We start from the raw sequence: 23,436 nt of genomic DNA, 5'->3' as shown, positions 1-23,436 counted from the left end.
CCTATTGTTTTATTTTAGGTGCCTGAGGGTAAATCCAAAGGGATTAGATGATGAAAGTAAAGACTACTTGTCCTTATATTTGCTTTTAGTCAGCTGTCCAAAAAGTGAAGTTCGAGCAAAATTCAAATTTTCCCTTCTGAACGCTAAAAGGGAAGAAACAAAAGCAATGGGTAAGTGATTTCCAAACTGACTTGAAGAAGTCTCTGTGTAACTATGTACTGTGACTTCCGTACTTCTACTTAGAAAAACTTAGGATTTTTTTTCCCTAAAACCTAAAATCTGCTTAACCCAAAACATTTCATTTTGGCTGTTAATTTTAAATACCAGTGTACAGTTACAGTTGTTTTACTAAGTCTTAGACTTCCTAAGACATGTAAAATTAGTTTTAAATCATATTAAAATTTAAATTTTTTATGCCCTAAAATGACATTCACTTTTCACTTGTAAAAACAGCTACTGTCAGGGCAAGATGCCTGGTTCAATGCCTGGCATATGTAATAGGTGTTCAGGAAACATTTCTTTTTCTTCCTTGCCATTTTTGCCAGATAATAAAATCTGAAGAACAATGTGAAAGGAGTTTGAATGTCCTGATATTTTGTCACTAGAATTTTTTTGAGCAGTGGGCTGAACACTGACTGAAAGAAAATCAGTTTTTCTTAGTCTCAGGACCTGTTAAATTCAATTCAAGCTTCTGAATTATAGCCAGCTGAAACCATGTAGCCTGGCACTTCATAACAGAAGATCATTGTAGGAAATGTACAGTGTGCATAGTAGGAAAATATGAACTGCTGCATTAAATTTGAAGTGATTTCTGGAAGTGAATAACAAAAATCAAGTACTAACCTCACTACAAAAAACCCTCCAAATACACACTTTAATAATATATTTTGTTGCTAAGGTAATACATAGTTTCACATGTGTTTTCACATTGTCTGACATTTAAGACAGGCGAGTGTCTTAGTTCAGGCTGCTATAACAAAGTAACATAGACTGGGTGGCCTATAAACAACAGACATTTATTTCTCACAAATTGGGAGACTTTGAATCCAAGATCAGGGTGCCAGCATAGTCAGATTCTAGTCCGACTATTGTACTTATAGACTGCCAGTGTTTCACTGTGTCTTCACATGATGGAAAGGGCTAGGAAGCACTAATCCTTACATTCATGAGGGTATCTGTGCTCATGACCTCATCTAATCCCACTCACTGGCCTCTTAATACCATCACTTTGGGGATAGGGTTTCAACATGAAACTTTTGAGGGGATACAAACATTCAGTCCTTAACATGGAGTATCTCAGTTAAATTTATTACTGGTTTTCTACCTTCAGCTTGTATAACAGATAATGAATACTTTCTGTAAAGGACCTTGTTTATTTCATAGTATACAGCTGTTAATCAGTATGTTAGGCATTTGAAACATTTACTTCAGACATTTATTAAATCTTTTACTAATCATACTAAGACCGTCTTCTGGACTTTATGAAAATTGTTTTTAGAGGTAATGGGACTATGTCTGAAGACCTAGAAATGATAGGGGACTTTATTTAGCTTTTTTACCAGTTAATGGATTTTTCTCTAGTTAATGCAACTTAAATCAGTGGGATGCTTATCCCAGGAAAGCTTACAGGATGCCCTGGTGATATAGAGCATCCATTTTTAAAGGGAGAAACAAGAAATGAGAGGTATGTTTCTGAGTTGGTTCTGATATTAGATGATGAATAGTATGCCTATGCCAATGTATTTTAATCCTACTTCATTGTTAAAGGGCTTAGATTGTTTGAAAGATCTCTTCCTTCTCCTTGACATTTGATCTGGCTTTTCTTCTTAGATATCTAGGAATCTGAAAGTGAGCTCATTGATAATGGCCAGAAATTTTGGTAGGCTGTGAAATGATCTGGTTCTACCTAATGTAACTGTTTTGACATCTTACCTATGAACACACATATCTGTAATTTTTATGATGGATGTATTGTCCCAGTCCTATTTTTCACATTCATTTAACTGTGTTATCATTAACAGAATGTTTCTTGGATACTTGTTTATTTAAACTTTTATTCTGTTTTCCACCAGAAAGCCAAAGAGCATATCGATTTGTACAAGGGAAAGACTGGGGTTTTAAAAAATTCATTCGAAGGGATTTTTTGCTTGATGAAGCTAATGGTCTTTTACCAGATGACAAGCTTACATTATTTTGTGAGGTGGGTACATTTTTTATTCAAGGAACTCGCTGTTTGGCTATATTTAGTGATGAAGCAAAAATATACACTAAGTAACTGGTGTAATTGGTAATATTTTATATGTAAATATTTAACCATGTAAAAGCTGACTGGATTTTCTTAGAAATCAATGTAGTAGCCCAGTCTGAAAAAATTCTGTCATGTCTTTAAGCTATAAATTGTATATACAGTTATACTACCACATACTAAATACTTCTTCCTCATAGGAAGACTATGGATGTGTATAGCTTCATATCAAGATTTCTGAATATCTTCTTCATTCTGAATAATTCTAAATAGATGGTCAGTATTTTCTGTCATATTCAGATTGATGATATTAAACATTATTACTAGTTTATCAGTTTGAATCCATACTTGAACGGAAGTAAAAGTGCCTGAAAAAAGGCTGGGAAGCTTTTTGTTCATTCAAGCAGTTAGATTCATTTATTCAAATAGATGTTAGCATTATAAGCAAAAGCATCTCAAAATTTTTAAGATATACCTATGTCTGTTGACAGACTTATAAGATATAATTATATGCATGAAATGTCATCTTTTGAAACTTACCAGCATTGCCCCTTCTAATAATTTACACTTATGATTTGTCTTAATTTGAGACTTGAACTTGGTTCTGTCATTGTTATTACGTAGCTTTATCTATATGAATTGTTGAGATGATCAGGTAACCTCAGCATTAAATATATTTCAGTAGGTTATTGTAGACAGATGAGTGTCTTGGAAGCACAATAACTTCCTTAACTGCTACTAAGGTAGCTTTAATCTTTTTATAGAAAATGTGTAAAATTTCTTGGCAAGATTTACAAACTAATTGAAATATGGCCCCAGAGGCTACATAGTGCAAATATAGTGCATCTTATTTTCACTTAGACAAGTTAAATGAACTGTATGATGAATTTGTTATGAATACAATTATTTGGTTGATAAAGCACATACCGCAAGTGTCTTGAGCAGAGCTTATCATTAAATAATTTGATAGAAATACATACTAAAGCATTTGTTGCCAATAGATAAGATGCTCTAAGTATTTTAAATAATTGTAGGTTATGTTATTTAAGCATTCTTTTTTTAATTTATTTATTTAAGCATTCTTAACGTAGAATCTTTTCATAATTTTAGCAGTTATCTTAAATTTCAGCATGTTAATTTTTTTAATCACATAATCTTAGAATTTAAAGGATCTTAAAGGTTGTGTAATCCAGTTAAGAAAAAAAACTACTGCAGCTAAAAGTCTTTTTGTGAATAAACATTTTAAGAAAATATTTCTTTTTTTAGAATTGAAATATTGTTTACTAAGTATATTTCCCTAAGTATATTTTATTGGAACCTAGACAACCAAAAAGTTCAGAATGAAGGCTGAAATTAAGATCTTTTTCTGATACAAGTTTTTGAAGTATACTTTTTATTCACATGCTAAATTATACAAGCTAGTGACCTCCTAAAAATCGAACCCACCATGACATGTATTTTAAGTTGACATTGATCAAATTCAGTTTTGGATACTGTAATACATACCTTTACTGATGTAGACCTTTATACCCTGGGCACTGTATTTAACATAGGTGGGCAAAAAGTGCTTTGAACAAACATTCCTTGTGCCCTTTCCCTCTTTATTCCGTACCTCTCACTGATGCCCTTCCTTCTACAGCATCTCCAGCACTGCTTGCAGAAGAGGAGGAAGCATTGCACTGGCCTACCTAAAGAACTGCCTCCTCCCCTCCCCTGCAAGTGGTGCTGTAGACAGGTAAGGCAGTCTGGTGCTACTCTTTGGTGCAAGATGTAAATAATCTTGCAAGTTCCATACTATGAGTCAAATAGCCAGAGGTAGAAATTTCTGGCAGTGTAAACAGTTCTGCCCCTTCTCTCCCAAAGTGATGCAGAAAACAGGAATTGAGGAATAAGTAGGAAAAATAGAAAATTGGTTAAATTGCTTTATCTTTTGGAATCCAGCAGATTTTAAATAATCTTATGGTTCAAAGACCCATGCTATTCTATGGTATACAGAAGACTATATATACAGGTAGAATATACGTAATGAATTGTTCATAAAATTAAATTAATTCATTTAGAAGGACTTTTTTCTCCCTCCTATTTTTCTGTTGCTAAGTTAACCTTTCTGTTTTAAAATACTTTTGATAGTGGATGGAAGTTGGGTTTTATTCTCTAAAAATGACAAAATGGAAAACTGACAACCTGATTTCTATCATCTGCATTCTAAAAAAGGATACCTGTCTATGAAAGCCAGAAAGTCTAAGACCCAGTATTCTAGAAGATGATATGAAATTGGACTACTAAAAGTTTATCACTTTGGAGCCAGTGTAGGGGATGGTTAGGTAGTTGATTAGAGTGGCAGAATTTGTAGTACTATGCACCTTTGGATATTCCTAGCTAGCCTTCAGAATTAGTTTAGAGAATTGAGAGTTTTAAAAATAGGAACCAGTAGTCCCAGATTTCCAGGGAAGTCACAGCTGATTAGAGCCTGCACATGTTCATCTTTAGTCTAAATTATATTCTCAGAGTTGATCCAAAAGCAAATTTGAAAAGGAGCTGTCAAATGAGTTTGAGGTTTTACGTTGTCAGTTTTGAGTATTGTGCATTTGCTGTTTTATTTTGAAAGAACAACAGTTTAACCTCAGGAAAGAATCTCAGCCTTTCTTCTGAATTTTTTGCTCTAGCTTCCATTCAGTAAGAATGTTCATTACCTATATTTGAATATGTACTAGAAAAAATGAAAATTTTACCAATTTCTTAATTATAGGTATCAAAGAAAATAATCATCAGAATTCATTGCATATCAGTTTTAATTAGATCATTAATTTCTGCTCTATAAATAGTCCCTTGAATACTCTTCAGAATATGAAATTTTAATTATGTCTTACTTAAAATTTGTGGTTGCTGTGATAATAGTATGTAGATGTGTATGCCAATAATATAAATTCTTCTGAATTGTGATTATATATACAAAGTACAAATATATCATCATCAGTATCTGTGCCCGATAATAATGGCTTTATTTTTTGATCCTTTTTTCCTTCTATCACCTGATTTTTGTAAAATTTTTACATTAAATATATTGTTTTGAATTAAGATAATTAGATATTAAGTAGAATTTAAGAAATCTTTTCCTAAATTTAAATAATATGGTCACATTTTCATGACTCCACTGCATACTTTATGCAAGTAATTGAACTGTTCAGTTTAATCCAGTTTCTGCTCTCTAGAAATTTCAAGAGCAGTGCTGATGTGAACAAGCAAACACTGTCTTTGTGATCCTAACTAAACCCTGAATATTAATACCAACATTTTTGATTTATGTATCGTTAAGTTATAATGTATGGTGTAACAGAGCAATAAGGTAAGGATTAGTGAAGCTTTTTTTTTTCTGTTTTGTAGTTTGTAAAATTTTAGAAACAATTTGAATAATTAAAAACTTAATAGAAGAATCTTTATTCATGAACTTATTTATGTGCACAATGTCTTGGCTCCTATATTTAGAAGAACATCTCAGAAGATTGTTGTGATAAATCCCTTCAGAACCATAATTGCATTAACGTACTACTAATTTCTTTAAAAATCCAAAGAAATACTGTCTAGTACAAAGAATGCTATAAAAAGGGATGTAGGTCTAGTCTTCCTCTGATACTGACTAGCAGTGGATTTAGGACACTTTAGTTACCTTCTCTGGATCTCACTTTTTCAAATTTTTTTTTAAAAATGAGGTGATTGGATTAGATGATTTCTATAATGTGCGATTCCAAAAGGTTAATAAAAGCGGACAAACAAAATGGTTAATAAAAATATCCTCAGAAAATGAAGTTTTCTTTAGAAGCCATCTATTCATTCATATGAGATAGATGTTATTACATCTGGATGAGTGAGGACTAATGAGATTTAATATTCTTCAAACATTTTATATTGGACCATTACACTTTCTTAGTATGTTAGTAGTTTGGTCCAATTTATCCATTTCCAATTTACAATTTCTACATAGTTTACTGTATTTGTCCTTACTTATACTTACTTTTAATTAACAAAAGCCTTATGAAATATGTTTTTAAATGAACAGTCATCTATCGCTGCATAACAAACAACCATAAAACTTAGTAACTTGAAATAGTAGATAACTAATATAGCACTTTTTGTGAAAGATGGTTCATTTACTCTTGACACATTTGATTTACTAGTTGAGGTAGTATTTTCTTCAATTTATTAAATGTAATATGAAATTCCTAGTAATAGTATATTCCTTTTCCTAAAAAATTAGTGTGCCAAACTTAGTCAGTAGTGTTTTAAGACTTCATTCAGTATGTAGTCATCTGAGAGATAATTTAATCCATATATATTGGACTCCATATAAAAGCAACGTTGCAGTCATACCAAGTTTTATTTATTGATTATTTTACAGGTAAATAAAAGGTCTGCAAATCGAATTAAATTATATTGTTCTTACTGTTGATTTTTTTAAATAAAAGATTTCCATGAACATTAATAACTACATTGGTTTTGTGAGAATTCTCATACTTTAAAATTTAAATCAATATTACTAGATATTTAAATCAATTTGTTTAGAGTTGAAACATATAGGGACAACACTTAAAATACTTCCCAAATTGCATATTGTAGTCTGTAGTTTTAAAAAACATTTTAAAATACTCTAAAAAGTCATAAGAGTGATGCTGTGTTTATTGAATGTATAATAAACTTTAAATGTTGATAGGTCTGTAGTGTGAGGAAATAAAAATTAAAGAAATTTCTTACTCCTCACAAAAATACCTTCTCCTTGTTTGAATTTGGAATCATATTATGACCTTTTTCTTGTTGAGAAATACTTTTTGTGATTAATAGCCGAGCATTCCAAGGAATCATTAAGCCATTTATTTACATAAAATGTCACTTTAAAATGATCTAGTTTGTTTCAATTGTTTTCTATATTATTTCTCTCCTTTAAGTTGTGTCCTTAAATTCAGTTCCCAAGTATTACTATTTTTGATCAGGAGTACATTGAATTTTCTACATGATTTTAATGATAAGAAGTTTAAGTTTAGACTTAGTAGCTTATTATTGATATTAATTTATAAAAGTGTTTTTTCTTGCTGTCCCTTTTTTATTAGGTGAGTGTGGTCCAAGATTCAGTAAATATATCAGGACATACTAATACAAATACTTTAAAGGTGCCTGAATGTCGACTAGCAGATGATTTAGGTAATCTCTGGGAAAACACAAGATTTACAGATTGCAGTTTTTTCGTGAGAGGACAAGAATTTAAAGCTCATAAATCTGTACTTGCAGGTACTTTCTACTTTTGGGTAATATAGTACCTTTCTTTCATAAATTTGTACATTAAATAATGATGCTTAATCTTGTTACAGCTCGATCCCCAGTTTTTAATGCAATGTTTGAACATGAAATGGAAGAAAGCAAAAAGGTAAACATGGTTTAAAGGGCTAATATTTGTACAAATGTAGAATAGTGGAATGTATATTTTAAAAGTAAAGGTGCATTTTCTTATTATGATTTTAGAAAGAAATAGAAGGATGGGGGGAAATATGTTCTATCATAGAAAAATAGATGTAGCTTACTGTGGGTGAATATTCCACATAACAGCTATTTCAGCACCCTTCTGGTAGCAAAATAAGTGGGTAGTTGTTATCCAAAAGGATAGCTGTCCAAAAGGACTGTACTGGTCCGTAACTATTTGAGAGTTCTCCAGTTAAGATGTATATTCCTTCTTTCTAGACTTTGAGTTGATTTTGGAACTTGTTTTCTAGAACAAAGACAATTCCTACATTCTTTTTACCACTATAATAAGAGGATATTTATTAGATTTAATAAAGGACATAAATTATGTCATTATTAGTATGCATGAATTGTAATCAAGATACTACCTATTTGGTTTTCTCAGATATTTCTCTTTCACCTGTCATCTTGAAATGTAGTCAGATTAAGACCAGAGGTTGATTTTTGCGGGTTGCATTACACGTGAGCCTTATTGCTCCAACTAGGCAACTCCTGAGTTTATTTATACGTCTCAGCTTTATTCTCCCTGCAGAACTAGAAGCTGCAACGAAGTAGCTTCTTTCTTTCTTTTGATTATTGGTCTGGGCAGGTAGTATGATCAGTCTTCTGATCAATGATGTCAAATGTTATTGTCATCAAAGGGTCAGAAAAGTTTGGTATTGTTTAGTGTTAACTATTTAGCTTCATTGATCTCAGGAGAGAGACCAAATACAAAGATACAGGAGCAAAAAAGCAACTGGTCCTCTTTGGACTTGAGTATGTCTCAAGTAAAGAGGTGAGGTGCCCGTAGATAATATTACATGCCGTTTTTGTAGGAGACTTCTGAGGTAGTGGGCTCTGGTATGTTCTCAAATACCTGACCTTACCTTTGCTTAAAGCTGGGACTAGAACCAGTGGTTATTGAGTCTTAGGCATTGTATTACCACCTAATTCTTTTCAGCAACAAAAAAAGTTAATAACCATCTTCTTCTAAGATAGAGGTCAGAAACTGAATTCAGATGTATTTAGTTTGGCCTTACAGGTTTTTTTGTTTCTGTTTGAACTCTTTTTAACTGAGAAGTTGGGGTTTATGTTCCTCCATGGTAGTGCTTGACTTGGTGTACTTCTCTTAGACCTGCCTGCTTCACTTTGCCTACTTACTTAGCCTACTGAAGATTTACTTACCTCGATTTTAAAATACACTTTGGGGCTTTTAAGTTGCTGTCAGTTTTGCTTTGGTTCATTTGTGTATGTGTGTGTTCTTGAAATATAACTTTTTTGTTGTTGTTTTCAATACCAGAATCGAGTGGAAATAAATGATGTAGACCCTGAGGTTTTTAAAGAAATGATGAGATTCATTTACACAGGGAAAGCGCCAAATCTTGACAAAATGGCTGACAACTTGTTGGCAGCTGCAGACAAAGTAAGTAATTCGGTCTTAAAGAGCTGAAAAATGTCCTCAAGCTTGATGTATCTAGAAAACTATCATCAAATGAGAACCCCCAATAACTTGAAATATTGAACTAATTTATACCGTTTGTGGATGGCTCTTGAGAGTATTATGAAATAACACATAGTGGGATAATATAGAAATGAAATTTTTTTAAATCAATGACATAAAAGTATCTTGAGCCAATTTACAGAAATGGCAGATTAACTGTAGACTCAATAGTTTTGAGTGTATCATTACCCTGTTTTATGAGAACACACACACAATAGCATATATAGTCTATTGCAATTTTGAGATATTCTTAGTGTTAAGATACAGTGCATGACCTTTGTCTAAAAAAAGGAAAAAAATATTGGGTATTTTTTTCTAATTTAATCTTGTATTCATAGATTTCTTTTCTAATATAAGAGTATAGAGAAAAAAACAATGTTAACTTTATAATGTTCTTTTATAATGGTGATTTCCTGAAGGTAGGGAAACTACAAAAATTTCAGGAAATCTCAAAGCCAGTAGTTCTCAATCCTCAAAGCACTAAAGCACTTTGGGAGCTTTCTCCAAAAGTATTAATGTCCATGCCACTTCTGTCTGTGTGTGTATGTAAATGTGTGTGTGTATGTATGTATATGTATATATAGTGATAATTATACTCATTTTGAAAAATGTTACCATTGGGAGAAACTGGGCCAAGTGTATATTACTATCTCAATAAAGATTTAAATGTAAAAATGCCATTATAATAGAGTCAAAAATTTGAAATACGTAGACATAAATCTGACAAAATATGTTCAAGACCTGTATGCTGAAAATTATAATCTACTGCTAATAGAAATTAAGGTAGACCTCAATAAATGGAGAGAAAAAACTTGTTCATGGACTAGAAATCTTAACATTGTTAAAATGTCAATTCTCCTTTGATTAGTAGAACCAACATGTCACTATCAAAATCCTAGCATGCTTTTTGCAGGGGAAAAATTGACATGCTGATTTAAAAATTTTATATGCAAGTGCAAGGACCTAGAATAGTCAGATAACTTTGAAAAAGAAGATCAAAGTGGAGGACTCATAAAGGTTCAGTATTTAGGACAGCATTGTATTGGTGACAAGATAGACAAATAACTCATTGAAGCAGAATGTAGAGTACAGAAATAGACTCACATGTATGACTACTTAATTTTTTATAAAAGTGCAAAGATAGTTCAGTGGAGAAAGGATAGTCTTTTCAATAAATGGTGCTATAGGAGTTGGATAGCCTATGTCCAAACAGATGAACTGTGGTTGAACTCATTTGAAAAAACTTTGTATGAGAACTTCACATCATATACAAAAAGTAACGCAAAATAGATTATAAACCTAATAATCTTAAACTTCTAAAAGAAAACATAGGAGAAAGTCTTCATGATCTTACATTAGGCAAAGACTTCTTAGCTATGACACCAAAAACATAATACGTAAAAGGAAAAATGATAAATTGGACTTCAATGAAATTTAAAACTTCTTTTCTTCAAAAGACATAGGAAAATAAAGACTAGCCGCAGACTGGGAGAACATATTTGCAAAGCATATATCTGATGAACAACTTTGGGGTTTGTTTCTGTTTTTTGTTTTGTTTTATTTTTTAGCAAATTGTATATTTATTTATTTGTTTATTTTTGGCTGTGTTGGGTCTTCGTTTCTATGCAAGGGCTTTCTCTAGTTGCGGTGAGTGGGGGCCACTCTTCATCGCGGTGCGCGGGCCTCTCACTGTTGCGGCCTCTCTTGTTGCAGAGCACAAGCTCCAGACACGCAGGCTCAGTAGTGTGGCTCACGGGCCTAGTTGCTTCACGGCATGTGGGACCTTCCCAGACCAGGGCTCGAACCCGTGTCCCCTGCATTGGCAGGCAGATTCTCAACCACTGCACCACCAGGGAAGCCCGTGTTTTTTGTTTTGATGATGAACAACTTTTGTCCAGAATATAAATGATTAAGGACTTTTGTATTTAGACTGTATAAAGACCTCTCAAAACTCAATTATAAGTAAACAAAGTTATTTCTAAAAATAAAAATATTTGAACAGACACTTCCTAAAATAGTGTCATTCAAGTATATCAAAAGATGCTCAACCACATTAGGGGAGTGTAAATTAAAACCACTGTGAGATACTTCTGTAACTATATTATAATAACTAAAATTACAAAGACCATACGAAGTATGGTCAAGGATATGGAAAAATTAGGACTCTCATATACTGCTAATGGGAATGTAAAATGATACAACCACTTTGAAAGACCATGTGGCAATTGTTTTAAAGTTTTACACATACCATATTATTCAGCGAGTTTACTTACAGGTTTCTGCTCAAGAGAAGAGAAAGCATATGCCCATACAGTGACTTGTATATGAATGTTTATAGCAGCTTTATTTGTAATGGCTAAAAACTGGAAACACCCAAATGTTTGTCAGTAGATCAGTGGAATACTATTGATCAATAAAAAGCATAGAACTATTGATACATAGACAACAGCATGCGTGAATCTCAAAATAATTATAATGCGTGGAAGCCAGACAAAAACAAATGCAAATTGTATGATTCCATTTATAGAAGACTTCAGAAAATGCAGACTGTAGCAGTAGAAAACACGTCAGAGGTATTGCCTGGGGTGGGGTGAGGAAGAAGGGTTACAGAGAGATAGAAGGAAACTTTGGGGAGTAATGGATATGTCCACTCTCCTGATTTAATGATGGTTATATGGCTGTATAAACTTATCAAAGTATATACTTTAAATATGTGCTATTTATTTTATGTCAATTTTACCTCAATAAATTGCCAAGGATGTTCTGATAACATACACTAAGTTTTTAATGGTTATGAATATGATTTGTTTAGCCTTATAATTTATTTTTCAGAATTAAGTAGTGACAACATGCAGTGTACTGACTGGTGTTTAAAATAGTAGAAAAGAGAAATATACTCATTAAGAGTATTGAGTAATAAGGGGTTTTTAAAGAATAAAACCTTATTTAAAAAATATCCTGTATCTTGCACTTATGCAAATAGAAATTTCTTAAGAAAAATTAGTCTTTCTCTTGAATGCATTAATTCATACTTTCTTTATATTTAAAGTAATTTAAAGACTTTTAAAGTACCCTCAGTTCAATGTGTAATGGGCTTAAACTTCATTTTCTAAGTTACAAATATCGTGTATTTAAAAACTTGCTAGTTTGAGTAAATGTTTAATGTTATGTTTTCCTTTTGGATAGTATGCACTGGAACGGCTGAAGGTCATGTGTGAAGAAGCTTTGTGTAGTAACCTCTCAGTAGAAAATGTTGCTGATACCCTTGTCCTTGCAGATTTGCACAGTGCGGAACAGTTGAAAGCACAAGCCATAGACTTTATTAATAGGTAAGCTATGCTTGTATTTCAGTGGACGTGACACCTTCAACAATTCTTCACCGACCTTTTTCTTAAGTGTGTTTAAATCTTCAATGCAGGTGCAGTGTACTTCGACAGCTTGGGTGTAAAGATGGGAAAAACTGGAACAGCAAGTAAGATGACATCAGTTTCTGACTTAAAGTTGATCTGCATACATGAAATTAAGTGTTTGCATAGCCTTTTGTTCATCTCCAATAAGTATGAATCCAGATATTAGTTATATGAAGCAAACTGCCAGTTTAAAAAATAATAATTTGACTACTTAGTGGATTCTTGAGGCTATGTTCTGTTGTAGATCAGTTTCTAATGTGAATTGGGATGGACGCTCTAATGTCTTAAGCACGTATGTTCATGTAGTATATAGCTGAGTCCAGGTATTTCAGTGGCTGGAGATCCTGCCCTTGCCCCTTCAGAAAGCATTTCTAAAAATGTGGGAAATATTTATTTTATCCTATGAGGAAATGTACCCTCCATATTTGCCTAGAAACTCTTGACATTTGAATGCTAACCCACTGCTTCTTAAGGTAGCCAGATAACTTGCATCACATGTTATATTAGGCTAACTGCCTACCATTCCAGAAATAGTAGCAATTTGATCTTTCCTTTCCCTGGTAGATTATAATGAGCAGGGTAGTTGTGACATCTTTCTAAGCCTGGATCTTCGGAATATGATGTAACTATTAGAATTTATTATTCCCTTTTTTTTTCTTCTCTCATTTTATTTATTTATTTATGGCTGAGTTGGGTCTTTGTTGCTATTGCTGTGCGCGGGCTTTCTCAAGTTGCAGCGAGCGGGAGCTACTCTTCGTTGCGGTGCGCGGGCTTCTCATTGCGGTGGCCTCTCTTGTTGAGGAGCACGGGCTCTAGGTGCGCAGGCTTCAGTAGTTGTGGCTCGTGGTCTCTAGAGCGCAGGCTCAGTAGTTGTGGCACACAGGCTTAGTTGCTCCGCGGCATGTGGGATCTTCCCGGACAAGGGCTCGAACCCGTGTCTCCTGCATTGGCAGGCGGATTCTTAACCACTGTGCCACCAGGGAAGCCCTTCACTCATTTTTAGAGTAACATTTTTACTCTTTGCAATTATTCAGTATCAGGAGTCAGGAGGTTGAAGAATTTGCATATGCTTTTGGTTAGTTTTTGCCTGTAAACCCTTAAACTACATTTTTGCAATTTATCAAAAGTTGATACAACTTTTGATAAATTGCATTAGAGACAAGAAAATGAATGTTTGATTTATGGCCCCTTGCTTTCGTCTGTTTTGATAGAATTTGAAGTTGGTTAACTGAATTCTTAACAGTTTGTGAATTCTGTTTTATGAAAGTAAAAATTAGTGGGTACTTTTAAGATATTGATTATTCTATATATTGGTCAGTGTGTGATAATACATTATCATGGTATGTGATCCTAGAAAAAAATCAAATGACTGTTTTGTGATTCTTTGTACTTTGCCACTTTCAAGCTCTAGTTTTATTCTGTTAAGAAAATATTTTGCCTTGTATAGCTTTTTCAATGTCAAAAAATATAAGCTTATTTTATATCCCGTGTAGAAGCTGTATTGTACATAGAGACCTTCAATAGCTATTTGTTGAATTAAATAAATGAAAATGTCAGGTAAATTAAGAAGTATCTGTGTGATTCTAAACGAGTTGAAATTATAAACATGACGACACACTGGTAATTGGATGTTAGGCAAATTTTTTTTTAAATTGTTATTAGCTGCTATTTAGTGAAGCAAACATTTGTGTAGCATCTATTGTGTCTCAAGCACCATGCTGGGGTCCTGCATATAAAAACAATTATGGGGAAAAATCCTGTCCTTGAGAAATTGATCTAATGACAGGAACACATCCATGAATATATCATTTTATTATAATATGGTAAGTAATGTGTTAAAGAAGGTTATGTGCAGGGCACTTGACTAAGGCTGGAGGTTTAGGGATGAAGATGACTGAGGCTTGTCTTAAAACAGGAATAGGAATTAGCAAACTAGGAAGGAAATAAGCATTGCAGACAGCATAGCTTGAATCAAAGTATAGACGCATGAAGCAATAGTTGATCAATCGTTTGATAGATATTTATGTTTATTATCCAGTAAATTCCCAGGGCACTGTGCTTACTTAGTACAAAGAATATAATGGTGAACATGACAGATGTTTTCCCTGCCTTCATGGAGTTCATGTTTTAGCAGGAGATGTATAAGAATTAAACAAGTAGTAGAAGTTAAGTGTAATAATAGGTAATGTAGAGCATACCCATCTGAGCATATAGCAAAGGGACCGAACCTAATCTAGGGGTCAGAGAAAGCCCTTTTGAAGAATTGTTGTATAAATAAAGACCTGATGAAGAAGAGCAAAGAGGTGGGAAAGTATATCCCGAAAAAGACATTCAGGTGTGCAAAGTTTTGGTGATAAGAAAGAACAGTATGGAGGGTGGGGCATGAGAAGCTGGAGGAAGAGAGCAAAGATCAGATCACGGAAGGCCTTTTAGACATTATTCGAACAGGAATGGGCATACAGTAAATGGTTTTAACCTAGAGTAGGCTGTGATCAGGTGTGTGTTTTTAGCAATGTCTCCACATGCATGGTTGTGGGGAGGTTGAGTTGGTGGTGGTAGTTGAGGAGCAAGGTTATATATAGGTAGGCCAGTTGGAAAGTTATTGGAGTGTTTCAGGCAAAAGATGAGGGCAAAATTAGACTTGACTGGCGACAGTGTGGCCAGAGGGAAATAAAAGGATATAATATTTTGAATGGACAATCTATAATACTTGGATATTATTTGGATGGAGGGTGGTTACAAAGGAGAGAAGACAGGAGACAAGGAGGGATAACTAGATTTTTTGCTTGGGTAATTGTGTTTACTCAGAGCATGTTGTACATCAGGTACAGTAAACAGTTCAGTATTATTATACAGAGTGCCAGAGCATGGAAGTGGGAGGTAGAAAGCTAGGGGGAAGAACTAGGAAACTTTCTCTTTCTAAAGAACTTGGGTACCGGCAATGGAGAAGAGTAGAAGAGGATGTGTTCATGTTAGTGTTTATGTTACTAAGGCAGCATGGAAGCTGGTTTGAGAGGAGCAAGATAGGAGAGTAGAAGACAAATTAGGAGACTCTCATAATAATTCAAATGTGAGATGATGTGGGCCTTAACTAGGGATTCAGGATACCTTTGGGAATTAAAATAGGGCTTTGATGACTGATTGGAAAGGATGGCATCTAGGGTGACTTCCAGGTTTCTGACTTGAATCACTGGGTGATGGTGGAAGCATTAGCTGATGGGAAATGAGAGAGGAAGAATTTGGGCCTTGGGAGAAACGTGTTGAGTTCCCTTCCGACAGTCCCAAATTTATGGGTCTCCAGGCACATCCAAGTAAAGAGAACAAGTGGTTGGGAACAACCTTTGTGGGGAGGCCTAGGACTTAGCAAATCATTATTTATCATCACTGAATATGATAGTTAAAATTGTGAATAGTGGATAAGATAAGTAAAGAATGTTAAGGGAGAAGAGTCGAGGGCAGAACTTAGAACTCTAAAGAAAACCTGCATGTAAGAGCCAGGGAAAAGAGCTCTTGAAAGAGCGGGTATAGAAATGGTAACAGTGGGAGTAGAACTATGCAGACAAGTGTCACACACTTCCAAGAGTAGAATTTCCAGAAAAATTGAATAGTTTCATTTACAAAAGAAAATACCGGTAAGGTAAAGATGATATTTTAATGAATTCAAATGGTTTGAATACATAGAGAGGCAAACAGAATGTTCCAGACATTTTGAAATCTGTAAATTTAAAAAAAAAAATTGACAGTGCAGCAGTGCATTTTGAAAAGTATTCTTCAGTAAACATCTCTTAATTTTATTTTTCAGCCAAGCAGCAGACATAATGGAAACATCTGGGTGGAAGTCCATGATTCAGTCTCACCCACATTTGGTAGCAGAAGCCTTCCGAGCACTAGCATCTGCACAGTGTCCACAGTTTGGTATTCCACGAAAACGGCTAAAACAGTCTTGAAATCTTCCATGAACTGTAGAAAAATGGAACTGACTTTTACTCCTCCAGGTCCAGAAGGATTCTAATACACAAACCATAAGCAAGAGTTGTTTCTGTTGTCTTGTCCACAGAACAGAAGCTGAGAAAGCATATTGCTTGAATTTCAGGTGGATAATTTATGGTTTATTCTTCAGCTTTAAATTAGACTGATTATACTCTAATTCACTTCAAGGCCTTAAATTATCTTCAGTGACTTCTCTTGTTCATATATATACTTTAATTTTTTTATTGTGCCTTGTCATTGTGACCAAGGCTATGCAGGATTGCACTAGCTCCATAATGCAGTAATATTGATAACTGAAGATAATAAGTTTCAAAAGGATCTTCCATTAGTTTGAGAAAGGCAAATGAATATTATAGGGTTTGTCCTATGCTATCTCAAAGTTTAAAACTAGGCTTTCCTTAAAAAAGCACTTCTATTGGAGATTACTGGTAACGTCTCCAGTCTAAGTTCTATAAATACAGGAGAACCTGCTTACCTTCAAGGTAAGTTATGGCAATACACTGCTTCAATTCTAATTTATTTTTCATTTCAGGGGGCAAATATGCAATGAGTTGGCCCAAATTTTTAATGAAATTTGTAGTGTTTTTATGTTATCTGTCCAACAAACTAAGAGAAGCATAACAAACCTTTGCTTGTGTTTCTTTGTGAGTTTATCCAAGTTTACAGTGATTGAGAACTGATTGAGGTTAAGATTTCAATAAGAAGAAAGCATGTTTTGTGCTGAATTAATTTTTTTTAATTTATAGTGACCTACATTTATATGAAGAATTCTGTACATGTTAAAAGTAAGGATGACCAAATGTAAATTTAATGAGTGGGCCAATTAAGAAGATATATATGCACTTTTAATGTGTAACTTTTTTATACTGAATGGTACTTTTTTTTTTTTTGCTTTTGAGAGAATTGATAAGGTATAATTAATTGTCTTAACTTTTGAAAGCATTTTTAAGACAGATGGAGGCAACTGGGATGTTTGTGATAATAGATAAGGAAGATATTCTCGATTATAGTTAAATTGGTTTGACTTCCAGATATTCATTATTGAATTCACGCCTGTTTATCACGCTTTGGAGAAGGCACCTGACAGTAAATGAATCCTGGACAGCCTACTCTCCTTCTAAAAGCAATGAACTGCTATTATTTGCAGACTAAAGGAGAGAACCCTTAGAAATATGTCAGGCTACACTCTGAAACCTTTTTTCCTCCCTAGCTTTCTCCTTTCTGTCTCAGTTACTGTACCAACATTGTGGATGATAGTGAAATTCTGCATAATGTGAACAGGATAAACTATTCATAAACTGCTTTTCACGGGCCAGTTCTTTATTATAAATGAATTTTAGCTTTAAACACATACACATCTTCAGTTTTCGATAGCTCTGTTTACAACAGAAGTCTGTTCTGGTGCATTGTCCTGGTGAAGCAGGAGCAATCGGTGTCAAGTCACTGCATCTGATTTCCTGTGACAGTGGCAGTATGCTTCTTAGGCAAGATTCACATTTGACTACAAGGGAAAAATTTTTTTCACTGGAAAAAAAAATGCATATACCTATATATTTACATATATAACTTTATTCTCCAGATTAAAATTTGTATAATTCGTTTATTTAGTTTTTGAATTTAGGACAAAAAGAAAAAGATGAAGCGTGAAGTTTTAAAATAGATTTTATTTTTGTTATCTGTCTGTTAGGTATTTACTGAAGCAATCCTAATATACCAAGAGTGATTCATATTTACATTGAACAAACACTATCAAATAATCATTTGTTATCCACATCAAACTGGAGTTCAAAAAGATCATATTTTCAGATATCTTCATTTCTTCCTGTGTAGCTTGAGTCTTTGTTGTGTTAACCTAAATTTGAAATTGGAAGACTCCCTTCGGATAGAAGAAAGATTCTTACATATGAATGGATTCCATCCTATGTAAGAGTATTATAGGGAGCAGAAATTCACTTCCTTAACTTCACCATAAGATTGAGCCCTTTAAATTTAAAATGTGCAATTTAAAAAAGAAACCACACACACATACATATACACTTTAAGAATTTGAGATTTTGCCAGGGTCTTAGAAGAAAACAAAAATTCATCCCTCAGGCCCTAGAATTTTGTTGTCATATATTAAAAAAATACTGGTGTATTCATTTATGTCAGATGCACACAGGCGCATTCTGAATTAATTCACTGCTTGGGTCTACATTTCTAACCATAGTGACTTCAGTGATAACACCTATTATAATGAACATTTCAGCTTACCCTTACTTACATACTTACTTTAGTGTTTGTTGCAAATCTGAAGGGTTTTATTATAAAGTTTTTTTTTTTTAGTTTGGTAGCACATTTTGTACCAAAAACGTCCAACACTGTGCTGTAAGAATATCCACATTTGTAGAAATGTCCACTTTTCAGATAATATAATTCCTACCATTATACTAACAGAATCATATGGTAGTTTTTATTTTTTTTATTTATTATGTATATTTTTGGTATTGTGGGTTCTTGAGACAATGATACAAAACTGTTAATGTATTCTGACGTGAGTGCTGTAATAGCTTTTTTTTTTTTCATTTTTAAACTACAGACATTGTTTTCGGTAGGCACAGATTTTGTCCTGAGCAGTGTTGACTTTTGAACTAAAGCCTGCTCCTGTTTCCCTTTTGTCACCTAAACAGAGCTTTTTCTTAGAAAAGTAGTAACTGGTCTTAAATGTTCCATATTATAAAAGTAACTATTGGAGAACTGTTCTTTAGATTGAGATACAGAAACACTGTATTTGTGCCTTTTTCATTTTTTAATATTAATGTGTATCGGTATTTGGAGCACAAATATGAAGGTGCCATAACATTATGGCCTGCCATTGTTACCTCCTTGAATACTCATGTGTCATTGTCTTGAAATAGTAATTGGAGATTCTTGCATGTATTCCGTGGTCATTTGGGCATGTGTGTGTGCGTGCGTGCACGCGTGTGTGTGTACATGTAGTTGTATTTGCTTGGACTTGTGTGTGGTATGTTCAAAAGAGTGAATTTCTGAAAATAGAACTCAGTTAAATGTTGAAAGTTTAGGTTAGTTGAAGTGTATTCCATTTAAATGTGCTTTGAGGGGACAATTGAGAGGAAATTATAATTCTCAAAAATGTGACCAATTTACTGCATGATGAAATGTGAAAACAGTGCCTTTTAAGGACATCAATTTTAAAATTAAGTTTTAAAATATTAACAAAGATCTCTTAAAAAGTTGTCATGAACATTATTGGTTTATTTTTAAACGAGACCTAAGTTAGAGCTTAAATTGCCAAAAGTATAGTTATTAATTTATTTACCCATTTGTTTTGTGCATAAATTTAAAACCTAAGCAGAATTGTTTATAAAATTGTGGATCATAGATGCTACCCAGTGTTACTAAAATAGAACACTAGGGACTTTAGTAAGTTGTTTTGTTAAAATCCAACTCAAGCTTTTCTCAAAGCCAAGTCTCCTTGAAGAGGTGAATTGTTCTGAGTTGGATGTTCATGCTCTTTGATGGATAAAATGAAAATATTCAATGTCTTCTTGCAAAACAACGTGGGTGGTTGGGTTTTAGTGTTTTTCAGATTATAAAGACAGCACTTTCAACACACATAAGAGTATTTTGCAAACCTCTTTTATACAGATTATGAGCTCTAGTTTATTTAAGTGTTAAATGGAATGATGTAAATTTTAGGTCCAGTTGAACGAATATTGAGTGCCTACCATGCGAGACTTCTTCACTAGGAATGAAATCACCACACTGTGTCTTCTGTTTGCAGTATGTGGACTTCACGTTTGAAAAAGAATTCTTATATTTAAATCTTTTTCTGTTGTTAAGGGTTTATCCTTGTATACTGTAACCCAGTTAATTTTTGCATTCAGTTTTTTAGAATGAAGATATAACTTAAGTGAGTCCCGTTTTTGAAAATAAAATTCTGCTGAAATTATTTAAAAATCAGTTCTGGGGCAAATTGATGTTCAAGATTCAAATGTATAAAGACATTTTGAACTTTTCAGCCTCATTTTTAATCAGCTGATGTCAATGATGAGATACATACTTTTTGTATCTTGTTGCTGAAAATATTTTTTGCATTTCAGCACACTGAGTTAAAATAAAGTTGATACTACTTATTCAGAATTAATTGGTTTATTTTGTGTTTATTTGAAAACTATGAATAATTCTTTATCCGATTACTGTGATGCTTTACAAAAAGAGCCATGTATTTGATATGGTAGCTTTTAGAATTATGCTTAGTAATTGTCTTTTCTACATAAGAAAACTAGTGTTTTTTTGGAACCTACTAAAAACTTATTCCTTGACTCTGAGATGTTACATATATATGTACTTTAACATATGCATACCATCAATATTGCGTGACTTATGCTAATGCTATGTAATTTAGATCACCTTTCCCTGGTCCTCCTACCCCTTCTTAATTTCAGCTAATTATTTGCTGCTCTCAAAAAGAGCAAATTTGGGGCAGTGTATTCCTACACCAGCTTAGTAACAGCAACATAATTAGTGCTTAAAAATTACGGCCAAAGTCACAGAAATGCACAGTGAAAAACCTTCCATATTCTCAACACACACATACACATGTCCACACACACTGAATTACCCTTAAAAGAATAAAAGAAGGGTTGAAACACTTAAAAAATATTACCTATACAACTATAGTAAGATAGGACAAGTGGTCATATTCTAAACTTTAAATGAACTGTATATAACCTTTTCCCTTACTCTGCAGCAGCCAGCACCCTTCATACTTTGTTTTAGAAAATTGGAATGTTGTGTTTCCTCTGTTCTATCACCTCAGAATTATTTGTTTCTAAGAGAAGGCCAAGACTGGCATTTGCTTTTTGATCACTGTTTTTAAATAGAAGACATTGATAGAGATGTTTACATGATTGCTACCTTCTTATTTTTTGTACCAGGGAGGTTTGCATGCAGATGTCTGCAATGATTAGTGGCAAAAAAGTTTGTCATTCCCGTTAGGAGTGCTTCCTTTCCACCTCTCCCTCATCTCTTGCCCTCCACCCTTAATTCCTTTGTAAAGGATTCAAGTGTAGTCCTGCTTCAGTCTGTGACATCAGAGCCAAACAGTTCCTATGGTATCTAATCTTATCCTTTTGTCCAAATTCAAACCAGGCCTTTCGTCCAAATTCAAACCAGGATAAGTGCAAAGAAAGAAAAATGGTGAGGTTTAGGGATAACATTTGCAGCACGCACACACACAAAGGCAACCAGTGTCCTGAGGACTCTGATATAACTGCCACAGCAGAAGGTTTTTAGAATGTATACTTTATAAATGCCCCCAAAATGTGCAGGTCATTATGAAAATTGGGCAAAAATGAGGAAAAGTGAAAGTGGCATGCAGTTGAAAAAGAGTAGTGAAGTTAGGTGCATTAAACTTGATAAACCTTCCTGAGGAAGTGATGCTCGTCTCAAATTGAGTGGGAGTTAGGCAGTTTAGTGGTGGTATCATCCAACCGATTGTGTGTTGGCAAGGTTCATATGGAACATTTATGGGAATAAAAACAGGTGTGGCTATATCCCATTGGGAAGAGAAATCTCATGTTGTAAACCAGTTAGCAAAGATCACGATTGTTTAAAGATCTTATTAGAAGAGTCGAACTTAACCTATGAGTGTTGATTGAGTATGTCATCAACAATCCGTCAATCTTCAGGTGGGTTGGAGGGGGCTAGAGGAGAGAGGGTAAGGAGACCCTCTTAAGAGGTGAGCAATACTAGTGCTTTGTGCTAGGCTAGGAGACCTGGGATGGAGAGATTGGAGAGGAAATTCTGAGAGGACTTGGAAATTCATATGGTAGAAGGAAGATGGAGGAGTCAAGAGTGACTCCCAGGTTTGATATTTGAGCAACTGGGTGGAGGATGGTACTGATACATTCACTGATACAGTAATCACAAGAGTAGCAGCAGTTTGTGGAGAAAAAAAAAGGTTATTTTGATTTGGAGCCTGTTGATCTTAAGGTTCTTATAGGGCATTCTGGTTGGATATGTGAATCATAAACATGAGGGTGATCTCAGTTATAAAGTCAGGAATCCTTAGTATTCTACAGATGGTAACCAGTGTATGTGGGCTGAGGTGAGAAGTCAGCACAGGGCAGAGACAGGGACGAGCAGAGAGAGAGCAGCTTGCAAAAGAAGATGAGTGATCACAAAGTCAGAACCAGAAGACTGTCCATCCTAGCAGTTGGAGAAGAGAATGCTTCAAGAAAAGGGATGGTTAACAGTGTCAAGTGCTAATGAGCAGTCAAATAGGCAACTAAAATATAAATTCAATTTGTGAGGGAGCAAATGAAAGGAGTCTTTGGAGTGGGGAAAGCAGTAGGATTAGAGTAAGGAAATGTATGCTCTGAGTAGAGACTGTGGGGTGTCCAGCGAAGATGGCAAGGCAGAAACCGTAGCTGTAAGATGGGGTTTAGGTTCAGTTTCTTACTTTGATTTGTTTTCCTTTGTGGTGGGAGAAATGTCAGTATATTAGGATGTCATAATAAGGAGTCAGAAAAGTAGAATACAAAAGGGATTACTGATGTCCTAGTCTGAAGAGAATAGGAGTGGAATGAGATGCCAGACAGACTGCCCCTAACGCATGTGAAGGGGAAATGCAAAGGATGTCGAGTCAGATTTAATACTTTTTTTTTTTTGGCCTGAAAATTGGTATACTCATTTTATGTCTTTTATTCCTTGTGAAGTCATCTATTCAGAGTAAAGGGGGTGGATGATGGGTTTAGATCAGGGGTCAGCAAACTTACTTTGTAAAGGACTAGGTAGTA

The 23,436-nt window shown here is 34.1% G+C and overlaps 1 protein-coding gene across 5 annotated transcripts in view; it reads left to right on the top strand.

Moving 5' to 3' along the window:
• The window catches only part of SPOPL (speckle type BTB/POZ protein like), a 62,249-nt gene extending 41,473 nt beyond the window's left edge, over positions 1-20,776 (top strand). For 3 of the 5 annotated variants that reach the window (XM_027131964.1, XM_027131976.1, XM_027131987.1), the window contains 9 exons: positions 19-170; positions 2,073-2,200; positions 3,885-3,980; positions 7,348-7,525; positions 7,606-7,661; positions 9,033-9,155; positions 12,420-12,562; positions 12,652-12,705; positions 16,446-20,776. In XM_027131964.1, the coding sequence (XP_026987765.1) occupies positions 19-170; positions 2,073-2,200; positions 3,885-3,980; positions 7,348-7,525; positions 7,606-7,661; positions 9,033-9,155; positions 12,420-12,562; positions 12,652-12,705; positions 16,446-16,590 (1,075 nt within the window). In that variant the 3' untranslated portion in view covers positions 16,591-20,776. The remainder of the gene's footprint in view (positions 1-18; positions 171-2,072; positions 2,201-3,884; positions 3,981-7,347; positions 7,526-7,605; positions 7,662-9,032; positions 9,156-12,419; positions 12,563-12,651; positions 12,706-16,445) is intronic. The other 2 variants (XM_027132005.1, XM_027131997.1) reach the window with 2 other exon arrangements.
• Positions 20,777-23,436: the final 2,660 nt, after the last annotated feature.

Source organism: Aethalodelphis obliquidens, unplaced genomic scaffold (genome assembly GCF_003676395.1).
Source record: "Aethalodelphis obliquidens isolate GAN/ISIS:26980383/991018 unplaced genomic scaffold, ASM367639v1 scaffold2, whole genome shotgun sequence".
Taxonomy (NCBI): domain Eukaryota; kingdom Metazoa; phylum Chordata; class Mammalia; order Artiodactyla; family Delphinidae; genus Aethalodelphis; species Aethalodelphis obliquidens.
Note: the sequence above shows the minus strand (reverse complement) of the source record. Positions and strands in the feature narration are given on the sequence as shown.